Here is a 27568-nt window from a genome sequence, read left to right as displayed (position 1 = left end):
TTTATGATACTATATTATATTAAAGAATACTATACTAAACTATACTAAAGAATACAGAAAGGATACTGACAGAATGCTAAAAAGATAATAATGAAAACTTGTGACTCTCTCCAGAGTCCTGACACAGCCTGGCCCCAGTTGGCCAAAGAGTGAAAACAACTCACAGCAGAATCCAATGAAACAATCACCTGTGGGTAAACAATCTCCAAACACATTCCAAAGGAGCACAACACAGGAGAAGCAAATCAGATAATTATTGTGTTCCTTTTTCTCTGAGGCTTCTCTGCTTCCCAGGAGAAAAATCCTGGGCGAAGGGATTTTTCATGGAATGTGAATCTCACACTATTGGTGACTCTGAATAGCACACTGTGGAGGACCATAGCTATAAAAAATGGTTACAGAAAGAGAGATAATAATTGTTTGCATTCTTTCCTCTAAGATTCCCAGGCTCAGCCTGGGAGGAGTTGTCTCTGCTCTCCCTTGGACTGAAGTGAGGATCTCCACAGCCGTGTCCTGCAGGGCCATGGCAGAGCGGGTGCTGGTGATCGGCAGCGGGGGCCGGGAGCACGCCCTGGCCTGGAAGCTGGCCCAGTCCCCCCATGTCAAACACGTGTTTGTGGCTCCAGGAAACGCAGGCACGGCTGACAACAGGAAAATCTCCAACTCAGGTAAAAAGGGGGGAGGAAAATCCCAGGACAAGCAATCAGCACTGCAGCAACTGAGACAAAACCAACGGGGCAGGTGTGGTATGTGCTGGGTCCCCAGGACGAAGGAGGAAAATGATGAATCTGACTCCATGCTCTTAGAAGATTAATTTATTATTATATGATATATTATAAAATACTATACTAAACTATACTACAGAAGAGAGAAAGGATGCAGACAGAAGGCTACAAAGAATGACAATTAAAGCTCATGACTCCTTCCAGCCTGACTGTGATTGGTCATTAAGTCAAAACAATTCACACGTTGGATAAACAATTTCCAACCACGTTCCAAAGCAGCAAAAGGCAGGAGAAGCAAATGAGATCATATTGTTTTCCTTTGTCCCTGAGGCTTCTCAGCTTCTCAGGAGAAGAATCCTGGGCGAAGAGGATTTTCCAGAAAATGTGATGGTGACAGGCAGGTATAGTGAATGCAGGGCAACCCCAGCGAGGGGGAGAAAATTATGCACCTGACTCCATCTTATCAGAAGGCTAATTAATTACTTTTTTATGCTATATTATTCTATATTACATTACAATCTAAACTGAATCTGCCCAAGCACCCAACTCACTCAACTGCCCAGAATCTCTGACTGACAGTCCCAACTCACACACCTGGATTCAATTGGCCAGTGAATCAAAAACACTCACACCAGAATCCAATTCCCTTCAGCTAAACAACCTTCCACAATGCATTCCACTTTGGCACAACACAGGAGCAGTAAATGAGATAAGAATTGTTTTGATCATCTTTTTCTCTGCTTCTCTCAGGGTCAGAGTGTGAATCCCACAGGCAGGTGCCAGTTGCTCATATTTTACAGGTGCCACAGATGATTGAAGACACAGATTTCTGCTTTATTTGGTGCTTTGTTTCTGAATTCCAGAGCTGCCTCCTAAAACGCCCTGCTCTGTTTGTTTTTAGCCTTGCTGCTTAAGCTAGTGAGGCTTATATGAGACTGCATTTCTACACCTCATCTCTTCCACTTTTGTGCTTGAATTCTGTGACCAATTCCAGTGAAACTTAACCCAGACGCAGAGGGCTCAAAGTTCTTTATTCTGAACAGAAACATCTCTGTGTCTGCCCAGGCAGCTCAGTGAAATTTAGCTGCATCATCCAATGCTTTGAGTAAATCTTTACTCAGCCGTTGAAACTGAGTTTCTTTCCCAACCTTAAGTTTTATTTTTCAAAGTTGTTATTGTTGTGATGGACAGCTTTTAAAAATATATCTTGATTACACATGGCAAATTAAAGGAGATTTAATCACTTAGCAAATGTGTATTAAAAACAGTAGAGCAAATTGGAGGTGTTCCCAGCTCCTTTTGGACTCTGCTATTATTACATTGAGATTCCACTCTGCCCTTATTAGTGGGCTGCTTCATGATTTTAATCACACTTTTAGAAGGATGGAAAAAAGACATTCTCATCTCCTGTCTCTTATCAATTACTTTTCCTTTTCAGCTGTATTAGTGAGCAATCACACTATTGTCACCCAGTTCTGCAAAGATCACAACATTGGGCTTGTGGTGGTTGGCCCAGAAGCTCTTCTGGCAGCCGGTAAGTTAATAAAATAATTAAATAAACCTAAGTTGACTGAAAAAAAAAAAGAAATTGTATGAATATAATATAATTATAATATAAATAGAATATAAATAACATTATAATATAATTATAATGAAATAAAATTATAACAAATATAATTATAATATAATGAAAATATATCATTATAATGAAATAAAATTATAATATAATTAAATATAATTATAATAAAATAAAGTTATAATAAAATAAAATAGAGTTAAAAGATATTATATTATATTATATTATATTATATTATATTATATTATATTATATTATATTATATTATATTATATTATATTATATTATATTATATTATATTATATTATATTATATTATATTATATTCAGAAAAAATCAGCTCCTTGAAATCTGCTTTAAAAGGGGGTGGGTAACTCTGGGAGTGCTCAGTAAAGTACAGAGCTAAAGAGCCCTAAAAGCACAGGCTGAGAAGGGTCAGTGGATATTCAGAACCTCATTGGGAGGTGAATTAATTACCTGAGACAAAGGGAGGTGTAACAAAGGGATGATGGATGGGAATCTCCTTTTGTCACACGGCTCATGTCCCCATAGAGCCCCCGTGGTGCTTGTGCTGTTTCTGTGGTGGCTCTGTGTCCCCATAGAGCCCCCGTGGTGCTTGTGCTGTTTCTGTGGTGGCTCTGTGTCCCCAAGGAGCCCCCGTGGTGCTTGTGCTGTTTCTGTGGTGGCTCTGTGTCCCCATAGAGCCCCCGTGGTGCTTGTGCTGTTTCTGTGGTGGCTCTGTGTCCCCATAGAGCCCCCGTGGTGTTTGTGCTGTTTCTGTGGTGGCTCTGTGTCCCCAGAGAGCCCCCGTGGTGCTTGTGCTGTTTCTGTGGTGGCTCTGTGTCCCCAGAGAGCCCCCGTGGTGCTTGTGCTGTTTCTGTGGTGGCTCTGTGTCCCCATAGAGCCCCCGTGGTGTTTGTGCTGTTTCTGTGGTGGCTCTGTGTCCCCATAGAGCCCCCGTGGTGTTTGTGCTGTTTCTGTGGTGGCTCTGTGTCCCCAGAGAGCCCCCGTGGTGTTTGTGCTGTTTCTGTGGTGGCTCTGTGTCCCCATAGAGCCCCCGTGGTGCTTGTGCTGTTTCTGTGGTGGCTCTGTGTCCCCATAGAGCCCCCGTGGTGTTTGTGCTGTTTCTTGCCCAGGGATTGTGGATGACCTGCGGGCAGCAGGAGTTCGGTGTTTCGGGCCCGGGGCCAGGGCAGCCCAGCTGGCCTCCAGCAGCAGCTCCAGCAAAGCCTTCCTGCAGCGCCAGGGGCTCCCCACAGCGCGCTGGGCAGCCTTCAGCACCCCCCAGGAGGCCTGCAGGTTCATCTCCAGGTACGTGTGCTGCCACGGGGCTCCTCTGACAGCACTGGGGGCTTGGGAACCCTCAGCTCCTGCTGGGTTAATCAGCTCTGTGATTAGAGACAGATGATGAAGGTGCGGGTGTGGAGCTGCTGGAGCCAGGCTGGGAGAGCTGGGGGTGCTCACCTGGACAGGAGCAGCTCCAGGCAGAGCTCAGAGCCCCTGGCAGGGCCTGAAGGGGCTCCAGGAGAGCTGCAGAGGGACTGGGGACAAGGCCTGCAGGGACAGCACCCAGGGAATGGCTGCCAGTGCCAGAGGGCAGGGCTGGATGGGATCTTGGCAATGAGGAATTGTTCCCTGGCAGGGTGGGCAGGGCCTGGCACAGGGTGCCCAGAGCAGCTGGGGCTGCCCCTGCATCCCTGGCAGTGCCCAAGGCCAGGCTGGGCACTGGGGACAGTGGGAGGTGTCCCTGCCATGGCAGGGGTGGCACTGGGTGGTCCCTTCCAACCTTTTTGATTCCACGATTCTGTGAATTGCAGCAGATTGATTTTTCTGTTCTGAATTCCCAGCTCTTCTTCTTTTCCATCTTTTCCTTCAGGATGCTCATGAAGTCATTCATAGACAAAAAAATCGTAATAAAGAAAAATATTTCAACAAATCTTTCTGTTAGTTAAGGACTGAGAATCGTTTCTACCCAGACAGACACCACCAAAACACTCTCTGAGGATGATTTGGAAGGTTCTGGTCAAATATCCATAACTAAAGGAGAACAGTCTCATTTCTTTGCCTGTGCGTTGTGTTCCCAGACTCCTTGTCCTTGCTGGCAAATGCTCCATGTGGGATAAACTCATGGAATCTCTAAAGTTTTTTCCATAAAAACCTTTTTATTATAGATTTGGAATAAACCCAACCTTTTCACCGTTTTTGCTCTGTAAGAACACCCAGTTTATGTTGCTGCCACATGGGGACAAGGCCAACACCTTCTCTGTCAGCAAGTGCAGGGCTCCAAAGGGAAAACTGTCCCAGGTGTGCACAGAGAGATGGGGAGAAGGGAGCCTGGGTGGTGTAAACTGGACAGGTTAACTATTGGGTTAAACTGGAGATTTAACCTCACAGAAATCATAGTGTGGACACTAGAGTGGGGTGCTCTTTCAGGAAACAGGAAAATCAGCCCTTCAAAAAAGGTTTTTTGGTTATTCACAAGCCAGGGGGTGATTGGTAAAGGTAAAATCCATTCATTACCAAGGTGATGCTTTGTTCTTTTTTGACATCTGGATTCAGCTTGTGTTTCAGAGTAAGTGGGGAAATTCTGGAGGTACAGTGGGAGTGTGGGGGGCATCCAGGAGCAAAGTGGAGATTTCCCTGGATGCAGTAGGAATGTCTGACCCCTCTCTGCTTCCCTTAAAGCACAGACTTCCCTGCATGGGTGGTGCGGGCACGGGGGCCAGTGGCCAGGAGGGAAGTGACCATTGCAGCCAGCAAGGAGGAGGCCTGCAGAGCTGTCCAGGAGATTATGCAGGTACAAAAATCCTTACTCAATCCCTGCCAGTCCAAATCTTGGTGCTCTGTACTCTGGGAGTTTGTAATTCCTGCAAGAGGGGCCAGTGTTTTTGGGAGAAATTGTTCATTCAACTCAAGAGTTCCCCTGGGTCTCCTCAGACTCCTCCTGTGTCCCCCAGGCAGGGCTGGGAGCTTTTGTGACTGAATTTCTGTTCCAGCCTTGGGTCCCACTTCTTCTCTGCCCCTCCAAACTGTAATTTTTTCCTTGTCTCCCAGGCCTGATAGGGAATATTTCAGTGTTGCCTCCTCATGTCCAAATGAAATTCCAGTGGCTTTCTCCACTGGCATTCAAGCAAGCTGGCAATTCTCATACACATTGTTTTTTTGTTAGAAGAAAATGAAGAGAGGATTTAGGCAGTGGATTCATATCTACTCACTGGGGATCTCTTTTGTTTTGTTCTGTCCTTTCCAGGACAGAATGTTTGGAGAGATGGTTGTTATTGAAGAACTGCTTCAAGGGGAAGAACTTTCTGTAGGTATTGATGGTGTGATGTTGTGCTTTCACTCTTTGGCATTATTGCTGTGCTTCTGTATAAGTACCCATGTTTATTGTTTCAAATTTCTTTCCTTTTTTTGTTTTATTTGCACTTTGATGAATATCTATTGCATAACATGCAATCTAAGCCCTGTGTCATGCTAACCAATGCATGTTGTCAGTAGATTTTTCTTCTACATTAACAATGACATTGCATTTATAGTGGCTATTTTAGGGGGGAGATATTTTTTTTCCCTAAAGTGACCAACAACATGTTTTTATGGACTTTCCTCGGTAATTCATGTTACATCTGTAACTTTGTGCTAATATTGAGTGCCTCTTTTAGGCTATTCACATGGCAGAGGACAGGCATGTGTTCCCATGTGACTCAAAATCTGATTCATCAAAAGGGAGCTGTAATGAGAGCCACCATTCCTCTTGGTAATTTAAACATGAGAAAGAAATAATTAATCTTTCAGGTCAATGGGCTTCTAGCAGAATAAATGGATCCTATTGGATCTAAATGGATTCTGAGAAATTCTTCACTCAGAGGGTGCTGAGGCCCTGGCACAGGGTGCCCAGAGCAGCTGGGGCTGCCCCTGCATCCCTGGCAGTGCCCAAGGCCAGGTTGGACACTGGGGCTTGGAGCACCTGGGACAGTGGGAGGTGTCCCTGCCATGGCAGGGGTGGCCCTGGGTAGGATTGAATATCCTTTGCTATGGAGAATTTGACTCCATGTTCTCAGAAGGCTGATACATTATATTATGTTATGTTGTGTTATGTGTTATATTGAAATGGTATACTAAAACTATACTAAAGAGAGAAAGGAGACATCAGAAGGCTAGAAAAGAATGAATAATAAAAACTCATGACTGACCAGAGTCCCGACACAGCTGGACTTGGATTGGTCATTAATCAAAAACAATTCACACAGAACCAAATCAAAGATGCACCTGTTGGTGAGCAACCTCCAGAGCACATTCCAAGCAATCAGATAGTTATTGTTTCCATTTCTTTTCTGAGGCTTCTCAGGAGAAAAATCCTGGGCAAAGAAGATTTTTCATAAAATATCTTGGGGACACTTTGCAGTCTGGGCTTCTGCGATTTGTACATTTTCCAGCAGAACTGAGCTGAGGCTCAGCAGTGCGGTCCCACTGTGGCCATTGTCACCGCTGTCACCGCTGTGCCTGTCTCTGTCCCTGCAGTGCTCCTGCTTCACCGACGGCGTCACCGTGGCCTCCATGCCCCCGGCTCAGCCCCACAAGCGGCTGCTGGACGGGGAGCAGGGTCCCAGCACGGCAGGGATGGGAGCCTATTGCCCCGTGCCTCAGGTACTGCCCCAGCGCTGCTCTGCACGGCCCTGCAGGGCCCTGCTGCTGCTGGAGTGCTCGCACCCCCATAGTCATCATTTGGGGTTTCATTCTCCGGAGCAGCCTCTCTTTTGCCTCTTCTGTTATTCCTAAACTTTGTGCTTCTCTGCTCCCTCGGCACCACGTCAGGAATCCCTGCAGAATTCCCTGTGTGCCCTGAGCATAACCTGGGGGTCCTTGTTTGTCCTTACAGCACTGCTCCACCACATTTTCAGTGGGTGTTTCTCCAAGGACAGAAGCGCTCTGGCTGTGTTCAGCCCAGATTCCAGTCCCAGACCTCCTTCAGAAGCACCCAAACCCCCTCGGGAGGGAGAGCAGTGAGATTCCCCCCTCAGAGAGCACCCAAACCCCCTTGGGAGGCAGAGCAATGAGATTCCCCCCTCAGAGAGCACCCAAACCCCCTCAGGAGGCAAAGCAGTGAGATTCCACCCTCAGACAGCACCCAAATCCCCTCAAGAGGCAGAGCAGTGAGATTCCACTCTCAGACAGCACCCAAACCCCCTCGGGAGGCAAAGCAGTGAGATTCCACCCCTCAGGATCACCCAAATCCCCTCGGGAGGCAGAGCAGTGAGATTCCACCCTCAGACAGCACCCAAACCCCCTCGGGAGGCAGAGCAGTGAGATTCCACCCCTCGGGAGGCAGAGCAGTGAGATTCCACCCTCAGGATCACCCAAAACCCCTCAGGAGGCAGAGCAGTGAGATTCCTCCCTCAGACAGCACCCAAATCCCCTCAGGAGGCAGAGCAGTGAGATTCCCCCCTCAGAGAGCACCCAAATCCCCTCGGGAGGCAGAGCAGTGAGATTCCCCCCTCAGGATCACCCAAACCCCCTCGGGAGGCAGAGCAGTGAGATTCCCCCCTCAGGATCACCCAAACCCCCTCAGGAGGCAGAGCAGTGAGATTCCCCCCTCAGGATCACCCAAACCCCCTCGGGAGGCAGAGCAGTGAGATTCCCCCCTCAGGATCACCCAAACCCCCTCGGGAGGCAGAGCAGCGAGATTCCCCCCTCAGACAGCACCCAAACCCCCTCAGGAGGCAGAGCAATGAGATTCCCCCCTCAGGATCACCCAAACCCCCTCGGGAGGCAGAGCAATGAGATTCTCCCCTCAGACAGCACCCAAATCCCCTCAGGAGGCAGAGCAGTGAGATTCCCCCCTCAGACAGCACCCAAACCCCCTCGGGAGGCAGAGCAGTGAGATTCCCCTCTCAGACAGCACCCCCCGCCAAGGGAAGGAGCAGGGCTTGGGGGAGATAGCAGCAAAAAATTGTAATAAAGAAAAATATTTTTTAAAAACTTTCTGTTAGTTAAGGGCTGAGAATCATTTCTACCCAGACAGATGCCACCAAAACGCTCCCTGAGGACGATTTGGAAGGTCCTGTTCAAATATCCATAACTAATGGAGAACAGTCTCATTTCTTTGCCTGTTGGTTCTGTTCCCAGACTCCTTGTCCTTGCTGGCAACTGCTCCATGTGGGATAAACTCATGGAACCTGTGGGGTTTTTTTGAGTAAAACCAATTTTTTCACTGGTTTTGCTCTGTAAGAACACCCAGTTTATGTTGCTGTCTGTTCCCTGCTCCAAGGGAAGGAGCAGGGCTTGGGGGTACAAAATTGTAATAAAGAAAAAGCAGCAAAACTGTAATAAAGAAAAATATTTAAGCAAACACCTCAGGCAGCTCCTCATTCCTGCCCAGTCCCTCCAGCAGGATGAGCAGATGCCACCAGTGCCTCATGGCTCTCATTTGGTTGTCAGGTCCCAGAGGCTCTTCTGGAGCAAATCAGGGGTGGCATCCTCCAGCACATCGTGGACAGCCTGAGACAAGAAGGAGCAGCCTATGTAGGTGAGTGAGCACCTGAAAACCAAGGTGAGCCCCTCTCCAGCTCACTTCCATTGTCAGAGGGGGCTTCTGAGTTCCAGATGGTGTTTGTTTAAAAAAATAACCCAGCAGCAACTCATTTTTCATGCAGTGTTAAGCCTCACTCGTTTGGTTCCCAGCTCTTTGTCTGGGAGAGAACTTTGGCCTTGTTTCCTTAAACAGCATGATTTTATTAAATATGTTTAAATAAAACAGATTTATTTGCAGTTCGGGGCAGAACATACACTTCAGTCCTGCAGTACTGCTCACTCCCACGTACAACAATGTCCATTTTCTCCAGATCTTTATCCAAAGGCTGTTTTGGAAAAGGCAGGTGGTGCCCACAGGTGCCACTTAATGTCAAGGGCTGCTGTTGGCACTGAGGAGATCTCGGACCTCCAAAGAGATGGGCTCCCAGCCACATCTTCAAATTCTGCTTTTGGGGCCTTTTTTACAGTGCCTGAGTAAGAGCAGAGTGGGAGTTGAGTAAGAATGGAGTTGGGTGCACGATGCCAGAGAACCTTTGCTTTGTGGGGTTTAAAATGCGGTGCCCTGCTCCTCAGGTGGATGCTTGTCACTTTTATGGATATTTGGGAATTATTGTGCCTTGCAGAATCCTTGCTCCTAATGCCTTCTGATTTGCAGAATGCTCCAAAATGCTCTGTTGCTTTTAAAGGAGTTCAAGAAAGAAAGAAAGAAAGAAAGAAATGTTTAAATTATTTCCTTGTGTCAATACACCTTTGTGTCCAGGTGTGCTGCAAACAGGTTTGATGCTGACCAAAGAGGGGGTGAAGATTTTAAACTTTAAATGCCAGTTTGGGGATCCCCAGTGTCAGGTGAGTGGAACACACTGGAAAATTAAAGATGCTCCATTCTTTTACCTCTTACTGCCATTCTTTTACCTCTTCCTGTTGCAGTTAATTTCTAGGGAAAGATCTGGATGCAAACATCTTAGACAATGTCTGAGGTAACATTTTGGCTCTTCAGCTCTTGTGAATTATTAGTTAAAAAAATCTGTTCCTCAGATTTTGTTTTTCTGGATAGAAGCAGAGTGGGAGAGGCCTAAATTCACGTTCATTCTACATAAGCTCACACCTTATGTTTCTAATTTTTTGGTTCCAAAAAGATGCTGCAAATTAAATTAAAACCCAGAGTTTCCAACTCTACTGGCTTGGCACATACAGATTGTATTCCATCAACTGAATTTTCCCTAAGGTGAATTTCAATGAGCCAGCAAAATAAAAATTAACCTCCATCACTCTGAAAACTTTTCTACAGGTAATTCTCCCTCTGCTTAAAAATGATTTTTATGAAGTGATTCAAGCAACAATTGATGGCAAACTCTGCAGCTGCATGCCAGCCTGGCTGGAGAACAGAACTGCTGTGTGTGTGGTCATGGCCAGCCCGGGATACCCAGGAGACTCTGACAAAGGCATGGAGGTAACAGGTAACTCTGGGAGATTGTTAATTATTTAATTGTTTCCTCACAGGGCTCCAGGGTCTGGGCAAGGTGGGCATTGGGATATTCTGTATTCATGTAGGTATTCAATATTAACTTACATATTAGAGATGGGTATTCAATATTCATGTAGGTATTCAATAGTCATACAGATATTAGAATAGATGATATATATATATATATAAGATATAGATGTTCAATATTCATTTGGATATTAAATAGAGATGTTCAATATGCATATAGATATTAGATATTTATATGGATATTTGATATATATATTCAATATCCATGTAGATCATCAATATTAATATAGATATTTGATACAGATGTTCACTATTTGTATAAGTATCCAATATATATATATATATGTTAGACATAGATACTCAATATTCATATGGATATTTGATATTGCTATTCAATATCCATGTAGATAATCAATATTAATATAGATATTTGATACAGATGTTCACTATTTGCATAAGTATCCTATATATATATATGTTAGACATAGATACTCAATATTCATATCGATATTTGATATTGCTATTTAATCTTCATACAGATATTAGAAAAAGATATTCAACATCCATATAGATATTCAACAGATTTATTCAGGATTCATACAGGTATTCAGTATTCATTTAGGTAGCAATATCCATTTGGATAGTGGATATAGGTATTCAGTATTCATACAGGTATTCAGTATTCATTTAGATATTGAATATAGATATTCAGGATTCATACAGGTATTCAATATTGATTTGTATATTAGATATAGATATTCAGGATTTATACAGGTATTCAATATTCACTTAGATATCAATACCATTTGGATATTGGATATAGATATTCAGGATGCATACAGGTACACAATATTCACTTAGATATCAATACCATTTGGATATTGGCTATAGATATTCAGGATGCATACAGGTACTCAATATTCACTTAGATATCAATACCATTTGGATATTGGATATAGATATTCAGGTCTCACACAGGTGTTCAATATCCATTTGGATATTGCCTATAGATATTCAGGATGCATACAGGTATTCAATATTTGTTTAGATATCAATACCATTTGGATATTGGCTATAGATATTCAGGATTCATACAGGTATTCAATATTCACTTAGATATCAATACCATTTGGATATTGCCTATAGATATTCAGGATTTATACAGGTATTCAATATTCATTTAGATATCAATATTCATTTGGATATTGGATATAGATATTCAGGATGCATACAGGTACACAATATTCACTTAGATATCAATACCATTTGGATATTGGTTATAGATATTCAGGTCTCACACAGGTGTTCAATATCCATTTGGATATTGGCTCTAGATATTCAGGATACATGCAGGTATTCAATATCCATTTGGATATTGGCTATAGATATTCAGGATACATGCAGTATTCAATATCCATCTCCTCTGTCCCAGTACTCCTGGTTCAGGATCTCATGGAGATGTTTACAGTGTTTAAACCAGAGGGAGCTGTTGCAGAACCATTTCCTGCCTGCTCAGCTCCTGCCCTGCCACTCCCACCCTCAGCTGGGCTCAGCCCAGCCCAGCGCCTCAGCTCCTGGCCAGGGCTCCCCAGTTTTGGCAGCAATTTTTGGCATTTTCTCTCTGGGGAAAAGAGAGATTCTCCATTTCTCCATTGCCCAGGGACAAAGTCATGCCCTGGTGCCTTGTCCCTGGCAGGGTTTCTGACCCCCTGCTTGTTAATCACAAAAAAGACAGCCAAACCAATGGAATTCAATCCATTCTTTTATTTATTATAATCTTCTTATTATTTCTTTTCTTCATTATAATTATATAATTATAATTATTATTTGTTTAATTATGTTATTATTCTGTTATTATCTTCCACTTCAGAGTTTCATAGGGTTTATTAGTTTTTATTCTCTTTTTCACATTAAACCACATATTTTTGGATATGCTTCCAGGGTGGGATTGTTGGGGTGTCCTGTGCAGGGCCAGGGGTGGGACTGGGTGATCCTTGTGTGCACTTCCAGCTCAGGATATTCTGTGATTCTCTGATTTTAATGGCTTGACAAACCTTTTATTCTTGAGTATTCCTTAAAACAGGCTGCAAATGGGTTGGATTTCCATTGCAGCAGGGCCAGGGGGAAGAATCCCTTGAGCCTGTAGCAAGGAGAAAACTGTGCTTGGTTCTCATTTCCCAGGTGATGGCAGCAGTTCCTCCTGTTCCCTTATCAAAATAGGAATTTAAACAAACTGTGCTTGGTTCTCATTTCCCAGGTGATGGCAGCACTTCCTCCTGTTCCCTTATCCTTCCCTCCAAACAGGAATCCAAACAAACTCCAAACCTTGCACAGTTTTGCTTCCCTGTGTCAGAGCAGCCCCTGTGAGTGTCTGTGGAGCCTATTCCAGGTTTTGCAGGGAATTGTGTGGAGTGGGCATGGAATAGGGGAAGAGCAGAGGTAACATCAGCATTGATGGTTTAATGTCAGAGAGAGGGGAGAATCCAGGCAGGAAATAGCTGTGGATTGTGATTTCCTGCAGGAAAACCCTGCACAAATTCCCCACAGCTCCCAGAGAGAGCACAGCTTTCCTGGCACAGGGCAGGGATGTGTCCTGTGGGGGCTCCTGGATCCCACACTGCTGCTCCTGTGGGATTTTGCTTTAATTTTGTGGTGCCCCAGATGTGGACTTGTAGGAGAGAGCCCAGAGGAGGCTCCAGGATGGGCAGAGGGATGGAGCAGCTCTGCTGGGAGGAAAGGCTGGCACAGCTGGGATTGTTCACCTGCACAGGAGAAGCTTTGGGCTGAGCTCAGGGTGGCCTTGCAGGGCCTGCAGGAGCCCCAGGAAAGCTGGAGAGAGACAATTTCCAGGGGATGCAGGGACAGCACCCAGGGAATGGCTGCCAGTGCCAGAGGGCAGGGCTGGGTGGGATCTTGGCCATGAGGAATTGTTCCCTGGCAGGGTGGGCAGGGCTGGCATGGAATTCCATCCCTGCATCCCTGGCAGTGCCCAAGGCCAGGCTGGACACTGGGGCTGGGAGCAGCCTGGGACAGTGGGAGGTGTCCCTGCCATGGCTGGGTGGGCTCTGAGGTCCCTCCCAGCCCAAGCCAGTCTGGAATTCCATGATGCTCTACTGGCCCAGAAGGGGATTCCTGGGCCCAGTGCAGCCTTTCACTGATGATGCTGTTTCTCAGAAAAAAGCAAAGATGAAAATTTCTCTTGTTCTCCCTTGACTGAATAAAGGACTTCAATCTTCAGTGTTTGCCCACAGAAGGTAATGGACCTGGGGAAAGGTCTGGAAAACACATCCTGGGAGGAGGAGCTGAGGGAGCTGGGAAAGGGGCTCAGCCTGGAGCAAAGGAGGCTCAGGGGGGACCTCAGTGCTCTGCACAGCTCCTGACAGGAGGGGCAGGGAAAGGAGGAGAGGAAATGGCCTCAAATGGCACCAGGGCAGGCTCAGGTTGGAGACTGGGATAGAAAATTTCCCTGGCAGAGTGGTCAGGCCTTGGGCTGAGCTGCCCAGGGAGGTTTGGAGTCCCTGGAATTGTCCCAGAGCAGTCTGGATGTGGCCTTGGGGACAGGGATTGGGGTGATGCTGGTGGCGCTGGGGTGGCACTGGGTGATCCTGGAGGGCTCTTCCCACCTTAAATCTGAGCCTGTCCCCAGAGAATGCAATTCAAAACCCTCAGAGAATTATTTGTCCTTGCAGGGCTTCTGCAAGCCGAGGAGCTGGGGCTGCAGGTGTTCCACGGGGGCACCGCGCTGAAGGATGGCAGGCTGGTGACCAGGGGTGGCAGAGTCCTGGCCATCACTGCTGTCAGGCAGGACCTGATGGAAGCCCTGGCAGAAGCCAACAGGGGGGTGGCCACCATCCACTTCCAGGGGGCCACCTTCAGGAGGGACATCGGGCACCGGGGCCTGCGGCTGCTGCGCCAGCCCCTGTACGTGAGCACAGCCCAGATGTTCCCCCCTGCCCCTCACATCTGGGCCACCTCTGCTGGGCCTGCAGAAAGGGTCAGTGCTGCTGCCAGCTCGTCCTTGCCTCCCCACAGGGCCCTGATGTACAAGGACAGACACGTGGGAGCTGGAGCCAGGGAGGCTTTGAGCTGTCTGCCACAAACATCAGCTGTGAGAGGCACCAGGGCAGGTAGGACTGGGAAGAATCTGGGAATTCCCTCAGTATTTGGACTTTTTTCTCTCTGAGGGTTGGGCAATGCACTTGTGGCATTGAAACTGAGCTTGGGAAATTGGGCTGGGATCAGCACAAAGAAAGAAAATAAATTTCTTTCTTGTCACTCCTCTTATGAGGAATTAACAAATGCCTGCCTAAGAAGCAAAATCCCCTATGGAGGGGATTTTGCTTCTTAGAAGTGCAGAATGAAGAGGAATATAATGGAAATAAATAAATTAATTAAATAATGGTAATAAAAACCCTGGAGCAAAGGAGGCTCAGGGGCCCTTGTGGCTCTGCACAAGTCCCTGCCAGGAGGGCACAGCCGGGGGGGTCGGGCTCTGCTCCCAGGGCACAGGGACAGGAGCAGAGGGAACGGCCTCAGGCTGGGCCAGGGCAGGCTCAGCTTGGACAGCAGCAGCAATTTGCCCATGGCAAGGGAGCTCAGGCCTTGGCAGGGGCTGCCCAGGGAGCTTTGCAGTGCCCAGCCCTGCAGGTGTCCCCTGCAGGTGGCACTGAGTGCTCTGGGCTGGGCACAAGGTGCCCATGGGGCACAGCTGGCACTGCATGGGCTGGCAGGGCTGGGCCAGCCTCTGGGATTTAGGGATAATTTGCAGTTCTTTTGGTGGTGAGAGTTTTGGGTATTTCATTTCCCATAAATGCAGCCCATGCTGTGTGTGTCCCCAGCAGGAGGTCGCTCAGAAGGAGGAGGCTTTGCTGCTTTCTTTGACCTGAAGGCATCTGGCTATGATGATCCCATCCTGGTGTCCCAGACCAAGGGCCTTGGACCCAAACTGCAGGTAACTGGTAAATAACTGGCAGCTCCACTGCAGCACAGCTGATGGCACCTGCTGTTAATTTTTATTATTTTTTATTTAATTTATTTCTAAAATAATCTCTATCTATGGAAATAGAGGTCCTCTTCTCTCTTTGGGGGTATAGGGTCTTATAATTTTTCTCTCTTTCTCTGTTTAAACTTCTTATAGGTTACAACTATTTTACTACCTATTAATTTTGGTGTGGAGGCTTTTGTTTGATAGCAATTTGAACACTTTCATGTCTCTATACTTTCATGTGTTACAGGGAAAAAGAGTTTTTCTCTATAGTTTTGCAAGAGGTTTTCAGCCTCAAGATTAAGGCATTTCCTCACCCACCCTGTGTGGGATTTGACTTTTTTTTTTTACTGACTTTGATGCCTTTATGTTGTTTCTTTACATGCTTGTATCTTGTTGTATCTTGGACTTAGATGTTTAATAATTTTTATTTATGTCACAGTCTTACAAGTTGTGAGTTTTACAGTACTTTACTAACAAGGTAAAAAATTGAGTTGTATTTCTCTTTCTATAAGGTTTTTTAAGGATAAACTGTCTAATTAAGAAATTACACCTAAATTATTTTTACTTTTAACTTAGTAACTAACTACTTATTACTTGTAATGTGGAATTTTTATCTAATTATACAATAGTACTTCAACCTATGAAGAGGAAGGTAAAGAAGAAGGAGTAGCTTCTGCTTTAAAACTTTTATCTTGCTTTTTATATACTACTGTATTCTAAAACTTTAAGCTCTAAGTTTTTACCATGTGATATTGCACAATTCCATTTAAACTACACACCCATAATTTAAGTTTTATCATTTAATTTTGGAAGTTTTCTCCACTGTTTCAGGATAAATGCAGTGTTCTCTCGGGGGTCAGTGTTTGTTAGCACAGAAAGTCAGGAATTCTCAGTAACCAGGGTTCCAACAACCTGCCAGGGCTGTTTCAGTGCCACAGCCTGTGCCACCACCTGCACCCTCCTGAGCTCCACAAACACTCCTGAGTCCACCACCGTGGGCACCTGCACTTTGGAAATTGTTATTTGTGCCAGGCCTGGGCACACTTAACTGAGGATGTGGATATTTTGTGGTGAAATGATAACAACCCAGAATTTAGCTGCAAACTTGAGGCACTGAAGCCCAGAATTTCTGCTATAAACTGGAGGCTCCATTGGCTGTGAGGAGGATCTGTGTGGAGGAGCACAGGGAGTTGTTGGAATGAGAACTGGCAGGCTCAGCCTAATAAATTGTGTGTGGAGAGGGAGAGAAGAGCTCAGGGCACTGGGGAAAGGAAGGATGGAAGAAATAAACATTAAAGAAGCCAGGAAATAAAGAATTTTAATTAGCCAAGAACACACAGGACAAGCTGAGTTAGGAATATATTTATGTAGAGAATTGGGATAAATTGAACCATGGATGTATTTATGTATTGAGTTAGGATAAGCTGACCTGGGGATTTATTTATCTATTGAATCACAAGGTTTTCAGCCACCAGGAGAGTGGAGATCTGAAGCTCCTTTCACTGTCAAGCACAGCAATGTCTCTTGTTTCAAATGGTTTCTGCCTTTAATGCCAGGACCACAAACAGCAGGAGACTGAGCAGAATCATCCCCCAGTCTTTGGCAGTCTCACATCCTCAGGCACCTCTGAGCATGAACAAGTGATTGGTGCAGGCTCCTGTGGGCCTTTGTTCCAATGCCTGGCACAGAGACATCCCCAGCTGTGTTCCCAAGGCTCCTCCTTGGCCAAGGACAGGCTGGCAGCTGCCTGCCAGGATTGCTCCTGGAGCAGTGGCAGGGAGGTGCTGTCATGCAGCAAAGGCCATGGGGTGCCTGTTTCCATGGCACTCCCCAGTCCAGCAGCCAGGGAAATCAGTCAGGAATCCAAGCCCAGGCTCTGTTTGGGGGCTGCTCCCTCCCCATTGGGAATCCAGTGGTGTTTATTCCATGTTATCCCTCACGCATCCCTCTGTCCTGGCTTTTCTGCTCAGGTGGAACTGTGTCAGTAAAAGGAACCTCCTTGGAAGTTTATCCACTGATGATCTTAAAGGCCTTTTGCACCCTTGGGATATTGGGAGTTAGGAATTGTTTCCTGGCAGGGTGGGCAGGGGCTGGGATGGAATTCCCAGAGCAGCTGGGGCTGCCCCTGCATCCCTGGCAGTGCCCAAGGCCAGGCTGGACACTGGGGCTGGGAGCACCTGGGACAGTGGGAGGTGTCCCTGCCATGGCAGGGGTGGCACTGGATGGGCTCTGAGGTCCCTCCCAGCCCAAATCATTCCATGATTCTATGATAATCACGGAATTTCTATGATAGTATTCCAGAAAGCAAACCAACAAAAAAATTCTCAAATCGTCACAATTTCTAGGTAGCTGAAATAGAATTTATATGGCTGAAATTTGAACTAATATTAAAAAGAAAAAAGCAAAATAGAGTTTTCTTTTTCTGTCTGCAAGAAAATGAGCTGTTTTATCTTGATTTCAACCAGGTAATGCACCAGGTTCTGTTTTCCATGTATGTCCTGTAGTGCTTCCTTTCAGAGAGAAGAAGGTTTCTGCTGATTTCACTGATGAATAACTGAGTTCTGCCTGTTTCTCCTTCCCACCATGTTCTGCAGGTGGCCCAGGTCTGTAAAAGACACGACACCATTGGGCAGGACCTGGTGGCCCTGTGTGTCAATGAGCTCCTGGCCCAGGGGGCTGAGCCCCTCTTCTTCCTCAGCCATTTGTCCTGTGGCAAACTCGATGCTGAAGTGATGGAAACGATCAAAGAAGGAATAGCTGAGGCTTGCAGGAGTGCAGGCTGTGCTTTCCTGGGTAGGGACCCTCCTCTCCTCTGAGATGTGACGGGTCTGAGGTTGAATTTATCACCAGAGAAATGGACTTGGGAGGTGGAGGCAGAATGTGGCCCTGGAATTGTTGGTTTTCTGTTGGGTGGAAAAAGCAGTTGAGAATTTGTGCTTCAGTTCTTCCTGGTCTGTAAAATGGGTCAGCACAAAAAGATGGGGTTTAGTATTTGTGCACTTGGATCCTTGTTCTTCCTTCTTTATCCCTGAACCAAGGAGAACAGAACTTGAAGCCTCACACTGTTCAGTGTTAATGTTTCCAAGCCCTCTCCCATACGCAGGGAGGTGCCACGTGAGTACCAGAATTAATAATGACAAAATCACTTCTTATTCTTTCATGAAGCTTTGTTTTGTTGGAGTCTTGAGGTGAAGTAACAAACCAAGAAGGATTTTAAAACTATATCTGAATCTTCTTGGGCTGTGTGTCCCTGGATGTGCTGCTCACTCTAGGAGAGGCCATAAATTTAAAATGGTGTTACAATAATGGCTTTGAGCTGAGGGAGGGCAGGGCTGGATGGGATATTGGGCAGGAATTGTTCCCTGGGCAGGAACTGTTCCCTGGGAGGGTGGGGAGGAGCTGGGCTGGAATTCCCAGAGCAGCTGGGGCTGCCCCTGCATCCCTGGCAGTGCCCAAGGCCAGGCTGGACACTGGGGCTGGAGCAGCCTGGGGCAGTGGGAGGTGTCCCTGCCATGGCAGGGCTGGCTCTGGGTGGGTTTAAGATCCCTCGCAGCCCAAACCATTCTGGGATTGTGTGAGTCCAAACCGCCCACAAGCAGGAGGTGCTGCCCGCTGTCTCCCCTTGCAGGTGAGGAGGTGACAGAGGTGGCCGCTCCGTGTGCCCCGGGGCACTGTGACCTGGCGGGGTTCGCGGTGGGCGCGGTGGAGCGGGGCCAGCGCCTGCCGGGGCTGCAGCGAGCCCGGGAGGGGGACGCGCTCCTGGGGCTGGGCTCCCCCGGCATCCACGGCCGCGGCTTCGGCGTCGTGCGGAGCATCCTGCTGACATCCTCGCTGCGCTGCTCCTCGCCAGCCCCGGGCAGCTGCGGGGACACCACGCTGGGTGCGCTCCCCTTCCTCGCCAGGCGTCTGCGGGAACGGGGCTGCTCCCGTCGGGCCGGGTTGGTCACTGTGGGGTGGGGACGGTGCCCCCTGCTCTGCACGAGTGGGCAGCACTCCTGCCTGTGGTGGTGCTCGCAGGGGTCTGAGGATGAGGGAAGAGACGAGGATGTTGACTCCATGTTTCAGAAGGCTTGATTTATTATTTTATTATACATATTATATTAAGACTATACTAAAAGAATAGAAGAAAGGATTTCACCAGAAGGCCAGCTAAGAATAGAAAAGGAATGATAACAAAGGTTTGTGACTGAGACAGTCCAGACAGCTGGGCTGTGATTGGCCATTAATTAGAAACAACCACATGAGCCCAATCCCAGATGCACCTGTTGCATTCCACAGCAGCAGATAACCATTGTTTGCATTTTGTTCCTGAGGCCTCTCAGCTTCTCAGGGGGAAAAATCCTAAGGAAAGGATTTTTCATAAAATATCATGGCTACACCTGCCTCCTTCCCAAGGCCTTCTGCAAGGACTGGGAGAGCACCTGTCCAGGAAGCATTCCCAAAAACACCCCACAGCATTTGAAACAAATCCATTGAATTCAGCCTGGAGAATGGAAGGCTCTGGGAGAGCTCAGAGCCCCTTCCAGTTCCCAAAGGAGCCCCAGGAGAGCTGCAGAGGGACTGGGGACAAGGCCTGCAGGGACAGCACCCAGGGAATGGCTGCCAGTGCCAGAGGGCAGGGCTGGATGGGATCTTGGCCATGAGGAATTGTTCCCTGGCAGGGTGGGCAGGCCCTGGCACAGGGTGCCCAGAGCAGCTGGGGCTGCCCCTGCATCCCTGGCAGTGCCCAAGGCCAGGCTGGGCACTGGGGACAGTGGGAGGTGTCCCTGCCATGGCAGGGGTGGCACTGGGTGGGCTCTGAGGTCCCTCCCAACCCAAACCATTCTGTGATTTTTGATTCTAAACCTCTCCTGAGGTTTTGAACAGGACTGAGCTGAGGCTGTTCCTTGCAGGAGATGTTTTGCTGACCCCAGGGAAGATGTTCAGCCCAGCTCTGCTGCCCCTCCTTCGCTCAGGGCACGTGAAGGGCTTTGCCCCCACGGCCGAGGGGCTCCTGGGGGGCATCTCCAGGCTCCTGCCCGAGCACGTCAGCGCCGTCCTGGGTGAGTACTGAGGGGTTCCTGGGGCACAGAACTCAGGCCCAGCACGGCCTTGACCGTGCTGGAATCCTCAGAAATGTCCCTGCAGAGGGGAATGGCCCCAAGTGGCTGCTTCTCCAGGGGCTGCCAAAACCATTCCTGTTCCAAGTCATGAGCCCCACTCTTGGTTGGAGAAGGGAAATTCCAGAGGAGATTAAGGGCAGCAGATCTCCAGGACAAAAGGTGTTGGAGAAGATTGTGTGTTCCTCAGGACACCTCTCCGAACAAAACATTTTGACCAAATACTGAGGTTTGGTAGGGCAATAAATTTGCATGATTTTCTCCACACACACACATTTAATGCACTTTTTGGTAGCTTCCCCACCACATCTGACATCTATAAGGCAGAACTTTTTCTGATGAAGCCAAAATTGGGCAAAGAATTCAGAAGTTTGAAGTAGTAAAGAAAACCATGTTCATGAGAGTCTAAAAACACAGTGGGGATGGGGAGGGGGCAAGAAAGGTGTCTGTGTGTTGGGTTGTATTTCTCTAGAATGAAGTTGGAAAGGAAAGAAAGAAATTTCCAAGACCAGGTTGGACACTGGGGCTTGGAGCAGCCTGGGATAATGGAAGGTGTCCCTGCCATGGCAGAGGATGGATTGAGATGGGTTTTAAGGTCCCCTCAGCTTGGACAGCAGCAGCAATTTGCCCATGGCAAGGGAGCTCAGGCCTTGGCAGGGGCTGCCCAGGGAGCTTTGCAGTGCCCAGCCCTGCAGGTGTCCCCTGCAGGTGGCACTGAGTGCTCTGGGCTGGGGACAAGGTGCCCATGGGGCACAGCTGGCACTGCATGGGCTGGCAGGGCTGGGCCAGCACCAGGGATTTGGGGATTCTGTGGCAGCAAGAATTTCTGTCTAGCAGCTCTTGTGCCACATCCCTGTCATTGCAGACAGTAAATAATAAATAATAACAAACATTGGTGCTGCCCACACAGCAATTTCAATCTTTCCCAGATGCTCTCAGCTGGAAGATCCCTGAAATCTTTGGCTGGCTCTACAAGGAGGGGAACCTCTCTGCAGAGGAGATGGCTCAGACCCTTCCCTGTGGGATTGGGGCTGTCTTGGTCGTGCAGAAGGAGCTGGCCCAGCACGTTCTGCAAGACATCCAGAGGCAGCAGGAGGCCTGGCTGATTGGGAGGGTGGTTGCTGCTTGTCACACAGGTGAGCAGGTGTCCCCGTGGGACTGAAGACACTCTCTGTTGCAAAGTCTGTGTAGTTCACACTACTTTCCTGTTGTTTCACTAGGCTGGAGGCTGCTGGACACCTCCACAACTACATTTCAGTATTAAATAAATGAGAAAGGAGTTCTTGTTTCAGAGTGGCAGCACCTGGATAACCTCTTCCCCTCCCTGAGGCTTCAGAGAATCCCTGTGCTGATTGTTCCAAAAATCAGGGGATATTTTACCACCCTCATGGTGATCACCTCCCGTCCTGTGCAGCCCTTCCCAGCTCACACAGATCTGTGTAAAGGCTGAGGACAGGCCACAGCTTTGACAGTCACGTGTGGTGATGGTCAGGCTGAACCCTGGTGTGGCACTGATTGACATCCAGCAGGACATGAACCAAAATCCGTCTGGAAACCCAACAGTCTGGGCAGCCACAATGTCACCTCAGCTCTGTCAGCATCGGTTTTAGTGTCCTTTTGTAACATGGGAGGTACAATGATGGGACTAATCCTTGAAAAGGCCATGCCTAGGCCTTTGTGAACAACTCTGTGAGCACCAGAGGCCAGCACAGCTCCTGGGCTGTTCAAGCACTGAATCCCTCGGGAGCTCCATCTGTGCCAGCATAAATTCACTGCTGATGCAATTTCTTGTCGTTGAAACATTATTAATAAACTACATAAAGTCAGTTTAGAAGGAAAGGTGAAATCTAACACTTTTCTCATGTGTTTGGAGCAGGTTCTCACATTGAAGTGGAGAACCTTGCAGAGGCCCTGCAGCTGAGCAGCCCCCGGCAGCTGCTGGATGCCAGCACTGCTGAGATCCAGCCCCAGCCCAGGAAGAGAAAGGTGAAGGTGGCTGTTCTTGTCTCTGGAGCAGGTGAGCTGTCACTTGTCCTGGCACAGAGAATGTCCTCACACAGGAGAGGCTGGTTCAGGTGTGACCACCTGGCCTTTCCTCCAGTGGAATTCTCCAGGCCTCTCAAAGTCCAGGGTTCCGCTCTAAGACAAAGAGTTGTGCTACACTGCTTAAAAACTGAGCTTTATCAGTGCTCCCGCCCTCAGGGATGTTTGTGGGTGAGCAGATCTCTGCCAGAGCAGCAGCTGAGAGCCCCTCCCAGGGCTGTGGTGGAGCAGAGTGAGGTTTGGATGGTGGATGCTGCTACCTATAATCCCCAGTAAGCACCACCTGTGGAAAAGCTGCCTGGGGAGGCATTCAGGCAAGTCCCCTGTGAAAAACACGGTCACTCTCCTGTGAAAATATAAAAAGTTTAATAAAGGACAACAGGAGACAAGGACCACAGAGCAAAGGTTATTACTCAGCCAAGGGCACCCTGTTATCCTTGGGGATATCCCTTAAATACCTTTTAATTACATCAGCCCTTTGCATATTTATAGATGCTTATGCATAGTAAACTTTTTCCCCAAGCTAGTTTACATGTTCTAGGAGTTGTCTTCCTCTTGGGTCCAGTTTTTTAGAGCATGTGTATTCCTGGGGTGTGGTTTTAGTTCATTCTTATCACCTCCAGTTTTTTGGCCCTGGCCCACGCTGCCTTCAGAGGGTGAATGCTGCTGGCTGGCAGATCTGTCCAGGTGTGCTCATCCTGTGTTCATTGGGTGTTATCCCACCCAAGCAGGCATTTTAACACAAGCACACTGATATCAGCTGTTTCACTAAGCTTAATTAACAACAGAAATAAAAACATATCTTTATAACAAAGTTACTTTAACACCACACTATAAAATCCATTTTAATATTTGTGAAAAGCCAGTATTATAATCTGTTTCTATAACATTCATACACTACACTCACCACAGCTAGCTCAGCCAAGAGAGGCAGAAGGGCCTTTTGTAGGGTCAGTTCCCGTGAGGTTTATTTCAGAAGGCTGAAAGCAAACCAGGGACAAAAGACAAAACCATGTGCTGTGCACAGGCTTAACTATGGGGTCACTGGCCAATTGTCTGAGGGCACTGGGGTGGCACAAGGGGCAGGGCAAAGGGCTCTTCCCTACAGGGAAGATGGGCCTGGCCACCAGGGATACCACACCCAAAGAGGGAACAGGGAAAGGAGAATTTGGGACACATGGGGAAGGGAACAGGAGTAGTAGTTCATTGTTAAGCAAGAGTCCATGGGGAAGTGCTCTCTGTCTGTCCAGGTGCGGTAAACTCTGTGGTAAATTGTTCCAAGGCAGGGCTCGGGGGATGCCCTGAGGGAGGGGCTCAGAGCACTGCCCAGGGTGGGTGCTGACGTGTGCCCCTCTCTCTCCCTGCCGGAGGCACGGCCCTGCCCGCCCTGATCGGCTGTGCCCGGGAGCCGGGCAGCTGTGCCCAGCTGGTGCTGGTCATCTCCAACAGGCCCGGGGTGCCGGAGCTGCGCAGCGCCGCCCGCGCCGGGATCCCCACACGGGTAAGCGTGGGACACCCCTGCTCGCTCTGCAAGGGTTAAGGGTTTGTTAAACCTGACCGGGAATTACAGCAAAAGGATGAAACGAGGAAAAATTGCAGCACTGGGAGCTGCCCTCGTGGCTGCCTACCACACGGCTGGTTCATCTTCAAGATGGATGCTCAGTCTTTTACACCCCTGGGGGTTGCACCAGCCCGCCCTGGGCCCTCCCACAGTCTGTCAGTCAGCTCTTCTTTGCTGTTTTTTGGGGAGACTGCTTTCTTGTACCTTCACTGGATAGTCAGGTGTTGTCATGCCCCCCCACAGCACCAAGCTTTTCCATTCCTGACTCTCCCATACAAGGGGTGTGTGCACATGGATCCTTTGTACCTGTCCTAGACAGCCCAGGCTGTCTGCTGGGAACAATACCGAGGGGGAAAGGGACTGTGGGGAGAACAGAGGACATCTGAACCACAATAACATAACTACACATCAGTAAAGCTTCTCTTAATATACACACAGTGTTCATCCCTTATTGCAAGAGGCAATCATCTCCTGATCCATCTCTAACTCTAAGGACACATCCCCTTCTCCTTTCTATTCCCAGCTGCTGAGTCCGTGGCTGGTCAGGAGGTGCTTGCTGAGCATTGAGGTTTCACTTCAGTATGAAACTTTCCCTGTGGATGGAGCACAGAGCTCAAAGTCCTTACTGGGCTCTGGGGGCTTTTCCCAGCTTGGCAGTGAGTGCTGCATCCCAGGGAAGGGATTTCAATGGATGGTTTGGGTCTGAGATTGCAGCCTATGAGCCTCAAGTTTTGGCTGAAATCAGTCAAATTTCAGGTTCTGCAAAGCACAGGAATGTGTTGTCTCCTGGGTTTATCCCTCCTTAGACTCACACAATCCCAGACTGGGCTGGGTTGGAGGGACCTTAAATCCCACCCAGTGCCACCCCTGCCATGGCAGGGACACCTCCCACTGTCCCAGGCTGCTCCAGCCCCAGTGTCCAACCTGGCCTTGGGCACTGCCAGGGATCCAGGGGTGGAATTCCATGCCAGCCCTGCCCACCCTGCCAGGGAACAATTCCTCATGGCCAAGATCCCATCCAGCCCTGCCCTCTGGCACTGGCAGCCATTCCCTGGCTCCTGCCCCTCTATCCCTTGTCCCCAGTCCCTGTCCAGCTCTCCTAGAGCTTTCTCTTCTCCAGGATGAAAACCTGTCTCACTTTGTGCCCAGTCCCATACATGTTTTCTCCTGCCTGCAGGCCACAAGGCAGCTCTTTGGGACAGGGATTTGTTCTGGCTTGTTCCATAAAAACCCCTGGCAAGGACCACCAGCATTGTCTGAGAACATTCCATGACTTGGGATGTCAAAGGCAGAACTCCCCCTTCTGATACTAAGTGGGTTTGAGCAGGTGTTTTTACAGCTGTGCACAGATGGAAATAAACTCTGCTGGAGGCTGTCCCTGCATGGAAAGGTTCTCAAGCAACTTCTTCAGCTCCTGAGTTGGATTCATGTGATATTTTAATGACTCATGTCTAAAAAAAAAAAAAAGCGATACCAAAATTCCCTCACATTTTCACAGGCAAGAGCACAAAGTTTTGTGAGCCCCTTGTTTGAAGGTCCTCAGGAGAGTCAGGACTCAGCACTCACCTGGGGGGCTGAAAGTGGGAGGTGGGGTAGAAATAAAGGATCTCCTCCCCTTCCCCAGAGGGTCTGGCCAATTGACTCCACCACCTCCCTGGGCAACTCATTCCAGCGCCTGACCACTCTTAAAAGGGAAAAATTGTTTCTAATCTCCAATCTGAACTTCCCCTGGTACAATTTAGGGCCATTTCCTCCCACCCTTTCACCTGGGACATGGCAGAAAAGAGCAACCCCACCTCACTGCACCCTCTTTTTAAATCATGGAGTGTCCTGGAATTAATCTGGTTTGTTCCTCACTGTTGCCCAAGCAGCTGCTCCCAATCCCACCTTTTGTTGTGTCTCACTGCCCCAGGTGATTGATCACAAATTGTACGGGAGTCGCTCGGAATTTGATGGCACCATTGACCGAGTCCTGGAGGAATTCTCTGTGGAGCTGATCTGCCTGTCAGGGTTCATGAGAGTTCTGTCCAGCCCTTTTCTCCGAAAATGGAAAGGTAAGGAACCAAATGTAAAAGAGAAACTAAAGCAGGGGTGGTTGGTCTCACCAGGATTCTACTGTCAGAGTTCCTTGTCCTTTGATTACGCTGACATTCCAGGAAGGAAACCCTGTGCTTCCCTCTGGCAATGGGACTGTGGGGATTCTGAATATGGGATTCTGCTTCCCTTCCCTCTGGCAGTGGGACTGTGGGAATTCTGGTGTGGGAATTCTGAATATGGGATTCTGCTTCCATTCCCTCTGGCAGTGGGGCTGTGCTGGGATTCTGGCTGAGGATTGCCTTGTGCTGCCTCAGCAGTGAGAGAGGGGCAAACTGGGGGCATGGGGTGGCTCTGTGCCTTCCCCAGGGAAGGAGCTTGGTTCCATCCTTTGCCAGGGAGCTGTGCTGGGGAGTCCTGCAGTTCCCACTCAGAGGAAAATGGGAGAAAGATGGATTTATCCATTCCCAGGAGGGATTTCTCCCTCCTGTGGTGTCCTGCTGACACCCTGACATGGCTCTGTGTGTGCCCTAAGTGAGTGAGGGGTGAGCAGTGAGTTAGTGCCAGCTCCTGAGGCCTTGCTCAGGAGTTACTCACTCACTGACAGCCTGCACAGGCTCCTTTGGGAATGTTGCTGCACCCCTGCTCCTGGAAGAGCAGAATTCCCTCCAAGCAGAGCAGTGATGCTCAGGGTTTGCACTGATGATCACATCTCATTTTATTTTTAAGGAAATTCAGTTCAAATTATCTCTTTTTTTCTTTTTTTTTTTTTTTTTTCTCCTCTCACACTGATGCCCAGGGAAAATTTTGAATGCTTCTCCATCGCTCTTTCCACTCATCAAGGATGGGAATGCCCAGCAAGAGCCCCTGGAAAGTGGGTTCAAAGTCACCGGCTGCACCGTGCATTTTGTCCTGGTGAGTGGCCTCAAGACTGGGAAACTAGGAAAATTTGGAAGTCAGCAATTTGCTTTTTTCCTTTTCTTTCTGAGGGCAGAAACATGCAGAGGTAAGAGGTTGTGGGAAGGGGTGGGAACCTTGGGATCGTTACCAGTAAAAACCAGGAAGATTTGGGGTTGCTTGAAGCCCTGTCTTCCTCCCTTGCATTTTGGGGTGGGATTTTCCCATTTCTCCTTCTGCCAGGAGGAGCAGAAATCCTTTCTTCCCGCACACCCACACCCCAGCCCCTTCCCCGGTGCTGCCCGGGCCTCCCTCGCTCTGTGCCCGCAGGAGAAGCCGGGCGCCGGCGCCGCCATCCGCCGGGAGCCGCTGCCCGCGGGGCCGGGGGACACGGAGGCAGCGCTGGGCGAGCGGCTGCAGGAGGCCGAGCTCAGGGCATTCCCCCTGGCCCTGCAGCTCGTGGCCAGCGGGGCCGCATGGCTGGGAGCCCACGGAAGAACGTGCTGGAGGCGGCAGAGCCAGAGCCTGAGCCCGGAGGAGGAGCAGGGACGCGGAGCGGCCTCTCCCGGGGAGCCTCCGGAACGCCAGGAGCTCCGGGCGGGTCCCTGAGGGGCTCCGGGCGGGTCC

At 48.6% G+C, this 27568-nt stretch overlaps 1 protein-coding gene across 1 annotated transcript; it reads left to right on the top strand.

Annotated features, from left to right (window-relative positions):
• Positions 1-518: 518 nt before the first annotated feature.
• Positions 519-27568, top strand: LOC129117664 (trifunctional purine biosynthetic protein adenosine-3-like). The gene is made up of 21 exons (XM_054628467.2): positions 519-668; positions 2164-2259; positions 3437-3611; positions 4986-5097; positions 5551-5610; positions 6819-6944; positions 8736-8823; positions 9589-9674; positions 10117-10285; positions 14010-14241; positions 14353-14447; positions 15162-15271; positions 17902-18100; positions 18936-19187; positions 20200-20349; positions 21336-21542; positions 22283-22423; positions 23820-23950; positions 25923-26064; positions 26844-26959; positions 27272-27568. Exons 1-21 carry the CDS (start codon positions 524-526, stop codon positions 27548-27550), a joined length of 3111 nt encoding a protein of 1036 aa, XP_054484442.2. The 5' UTR covers positions 519-523; the 3' UTR covers positions 27551-27568.

Source organism: Agelaius phoeniceus, chromosome 2, assembly GCF_051311805.1.
Source record: "Agelaius phoeniceus isolate bAgePho1 chromosome 2, bAgePho1.hap1, whole genome shotgun sequence".
Lineage (NCBI taxonomy): Eukaryota > Metazoa > Chordata > Aves > Passeriformes > Icteridae > Agelaius > Agelaius phoeniceus.
This window is presented reverse-complemented; position numbering and strand designations above follow the sequence as displayed.